Source organism: Triturus cristatus, chromosome 2_2 (assembly GCF_964204655.1).
Source record: "Triturus cristatus chromosome 2_2, aTriCri1.1, whole genome shotgun sequence".
Lineage (NCBI taxonomy): Eukaryota > Metazoa > Chordata > Amphibia > Caudata > Salamandridae > Triturus > Triturus cristatus.
In genome coordinates, this window is record NC_140582.1 from 317,422,791 (window position 1) to 317,427,125 (window position 4,335).

At 41.5% G+C, this 4,335-nt stretch overlaps 1 protein-coding gene across 1 annotated transcript; it reads left to right on the forward strand.

The window, feature by feature from the left end:
- The first annotated feature begins 1,095 nt into the window (after window positions 1-1,095).
- LOC146862186 (olfactory receptor 1E16-like) lies at window positions 1,096-2,040 on the forward strand. Its single transcript, XM_085643233.1, has one exon. It carries the CDS (start codon window positions 1,096-1,098, stop codon window positions 2,038-2,040), a length of 945 nt encoding a protein of 314 aa, XP_085499359.1.
- Window positions 2,041-4,335: the final 2,295 nt, after the last annotated feature.

Below are 4,335 nucleotides of genomic sequence, written 5' to 3' on the forward strand. Positions count from 1 at the left end.
ACATACCATTTGACTACCTCCAAGTGGACTGCCTCAAATAAATGGGCAGACACTAACGAAACATACTTTAGGGTATTGGTAACATTGCGTTGTCTATATTAGTGTTTATGTTGTGTAAATATTTTCTTCTATGTACATTCGTATGTCTTTATATAATTTAATGTTATCTTGATTTAAAGATTGGTCCCACCATGTATGTGTGCCCTATATCAATATAGGTAATACATATTCATAGGATTGAATGACTAAAGTGAGGGTAATTGATTGTTCCCTATACTGTAATAAAAGTAGCATATCTATTCCTCCGTATCATTGTTCTTTTATATATGCTAATGTAAACTAAGAGTTGTGACTTATTCCTGATTTCTGCAAGAGTTAAGAAATCCATCAAATACGTTTTACAATCTTCTTAAGGTACAAGAAGTTCTCATGCTGCAGCCGAAGAAACAGGTATTGCAAAGCAGTTCTCTCACTGCTTGGTGTGGTTTTTGTCATTCAAGCATGCAAAGTGCGCTACATAGTTTTATCTAAAGGTAGACAAAGGTTGACATCCACCATGGTAAATTGAAATATTCTACAACAGTCCATGGTTTGGTAAAGTTCATCAATAAGACGGCCGCCTTTGTTGGTCTTCCCTGCATTCCCTGTTTCTGATGAAGATCAACAATGTCCTCTCTGAACAAGACCATAATGTGTTTGTTCAGAGATCTGACTATTGTAAGAGTCTTTGTAAGCATTGTTCCCCTGTCTCACAATGACTGGAATCAACGCACTTTCTTCCAGTATATCAGATATTAGCTTTTCGACCAGTTACAGTCTCAGCGTGCTTTATACACCATTCTTATTTATCCTCCTACTTCTACTTCATGCCTCAAAATTGCCCCTACTTCTGTGGGCAGTTTCACTGTCTGCTATTGTTCCTTTTTAATGTCTGTCTATTCTAGTTTTCCCCATTAGAGAAATTATCTACTGCTACTGCCACTGATACACTGCCACATTTATCTAAGGTAGTAAAAAGCAATGTCGCACGTGTGTGACTGTTTGACATCTCAATCTTCAAAATATTTTTCCCTAAAAGGACACTCTTTTAGACCAATGGAGAAGAGGAACCACAGTGGTGTATCTGAATTCATCCTCCTTGGATTTTCAGAGCCTCCAGAACACAAGGTCATTCTGTTTGTGGCTTTTCTAACAATATACTTGATAACACACGTGGCAAATTGGACCATCATTTTCATCATTCGGGTGGATGCTCAGCTTCACACACCTATGTATTTCTTTCTCAGCATCTTGTCTTTTATGGACATCTGCCTGACAACCTGCACTGCTCCCAAATTGCTGGCCAACGTGTTTTCAAAAACAAAAAGCATCTCTTTTGCTGGATGCTTCCTGCAGGTCCACTTCTTCATTTCCTTTGGGAACATGTCTCTCTTTCTGTTGGCCATCATGGCCGTCGATCGGTACCTTGCCATCAGTAAACCACTGCATTATGTCTTGCTGATGAGTAAGAGAATCCAGGTACGACTGGTGGCTGGATCCTGGTTGATTGTCTCTCTTCATGCTGCAGCACGCAGTATCCTGTTAGCTCGACAATCCTACTGTGGATCCAATGAGATACAGCACTACTTCTGTGACCTCTCACCTCTCTCCAAGCTATCTTGCTCTTACACATTCTTCAACGAGCTACTGAGTTTGACTGAGGCATCACTGTTCCTGCTGATCCCCTTCTTCTGCATTGTTATCTCTTACATCCTCATCATCCTCATCATCTGGAGAATGCACTCAAAGGAAGGGAGATCCAAGGCCTTCTCCACCTGCTTCTCCCACCTCTCTGTTGTAGCTATGACCTACGCCCCACTCTTGTACACATACATTCGTCCAGCTTCAGCCTATTTACTCGATAAAGACATCATTGTCAGTGTGCTGCACAACATGGTATGTGCCCTGCTCAACCCCTTTGTCTATAGTATTCGAAACAAGGAGGTCAAGAGGGCTTTGTCTAGGGTCCTGAACAAAAGGGTATTTTCCTTTAAAAAGTAAAGGTTATGGCTATAGTGTCTTTGGGGTGGTGGTATCCAATTACAGAAACTGTATGGGAATGTTATATCACATATATTTCTCACGTACATTTTTTCAATGTATCTGACTGTTCATTCAGTATAGTAGTGAATGAAACAAGGTCTGTATGTGTTGTAATTTTTCTCCTGAATCTGAATCCAGTTTAAAATGCCCATAAACCCCCAATTAGAAAGGTGATAGAATGATAGCATTCTAATGTGGATGCTGTTGTCACATACTGAAAGCAGCCCTACCACTTTATTACCCTTTGTAATACAGCCTGACACCCCTTTGCCATGGCACTGTTTTCTCCACCCATCAGGCGTTTCAATTGTTTAGTTGCTCGTCTTCAAGGAGATAGGTAGATTTTCGCAGTAAGGCATGTATGCTGGAAATCTAGTTAGGCTTCACCTTGTGGTATATAAGAAGCTAAAAAGCCTCATTAGACCTGGAATTTTTAGCAAGTTTTCCCCCAGACTTTTTGCTTTTTGACCTCCTGTTTTTTACCCATTTTTCATTGGCTTTAGGACTTTGGGCACCTCTACTGCTAATTAGTGCTAAAGTGCATATGATCTCTGTGTAAATTGTGATTCTAGTTGGTTATTCAAGATTGGCATATTTGGTTTACTGGTAAGTCCCTAGTAAAATACACTGAATGTGCCAGGGCCAGTAAATTAAATGCTACTAGTGAGCATGCAGCACTGGTTGTGCCACCCACATGAATAGCCCTGTAAATGTGTCCCAGACCTACCACTGTAGTTTCTGCATATGCAGTTTTTAACTGCCATATTGCCCCTTTTCTTACATGTAAGGCACCCCTCAGGTAGGCCCAGGTCCCCCATGTGCTGGTTGCAGTGTATGTAAAAGGTAGGACATGTGCTGGTGTGTGTTACATGTCCTGTTAGTGAAATACTGTGGATCTCATTTACAAGAAAGTTGCGCAGCCCGGGACGGCAAGCCCTTTTGCTGCGCCACGCTGCAGAACTTTCAAAACCCAGGGATGCGTCATATCTACGAGGATATGACAGGTCCCTTTGCTCTGCCGTGTGCTGGTGCACAATTAGCTGCCGTGCACTGATGCAGGCACCCTTGAACCAGGGCACAAGGATGCCTGCATCACAGGGATGATTGTTTATGTGCAGGAAGGTGTCCCTTCCTGCATGTAAACATTCTGAAATTGTGTTTTGTTTTACTTCTATGTGTGCTGCATTAGCACACATAGTACTTGTAAAACGTCATTAATTTTAATGATTGATTATGTGCAGGATGGGACACCCTCCTACACATAAACAATCATAAGAGGTGATTTCCTCGTTCTATGTCTGCTTCAGAATTCAGCACACATAGAAAGAGGAAACAAACCGAGGAGAAATGAATACATTTCTCCTCCTTGTGCCCCCCTATGCCTACCCAGGGGAGGCGTAGCATTCAGATGCATTTCCAGGTTTACAGTTTTTCATAAATCTGGAAATGTGTCAAGTTCCATGGATGTTACGTGGGAACACCCACAGCAACACCCATAGAACGCCCCTTTCATGCAAAGTGATGTGTATAGAGGGGTTATATTCAGAAAAGGCCACTGTACTTTTCCTGCCCTTGTAAATATGGGGCAGCAAAATATGCAGCTGGTGCACCACAAAATGTAACGCACCGGCGGCACAAGGGGCTTGTAAATAAGCCCCTGTTTATTTAGTTTTTTTCTGTTGAAAGGCTAGCTATTTTATTTATTTATTTATTTTTTGCATTTGTACTGCGCAACGGCTACCCAAAAGGGTTTCCCGGCGCATTTAGCTGTTGCAGGTGGAGAGAAAAAGTTTAATTTTTATTTATCGAATAACCAGGTTTTTAACAACTTTCGAAAACTGAAATAGTTAGGCTCATTTCTCAATGAAATAGGGAGAGAGTTCCAGTGAGACGGCCGGGCCTAAGTAAGCAAAGGATTTGCCTCCTATGCGAGTGCGTTTAAATTTTGGAATTCTGAAACGACCATGGGTGGCTGATCTGAGGTTCCTGGATGGAATATATGTATTTACCAGTGAGCAAAGGTAACTCGGGGCTATGTTGGCTTTTATTTTATACATATAGGTTTTCAATGTTAAGCCAATGCAGTTTGCGCCGGAATGCAGAGATTGATTCCCTTTTAGGTACATTGCATAGTAATCTGACTGCCGCATTTTGAGCCATTTGTAGACGATGGAGATTAGCCTTATTTGATCCTAAATAAAGGACATTTCCATAATCTAAACGGGATGTTACTAAGGCGTTCACCACCGTTTT

Coding starts and splice junctions, on each gene's coding strand:
- LOC146862186 (XM_085643233.1), top strand. CDS start 1,096: ATGGAGAAGAGGAACCACAGTGGTGTATCTGAATTCATCCTCCTTGGA.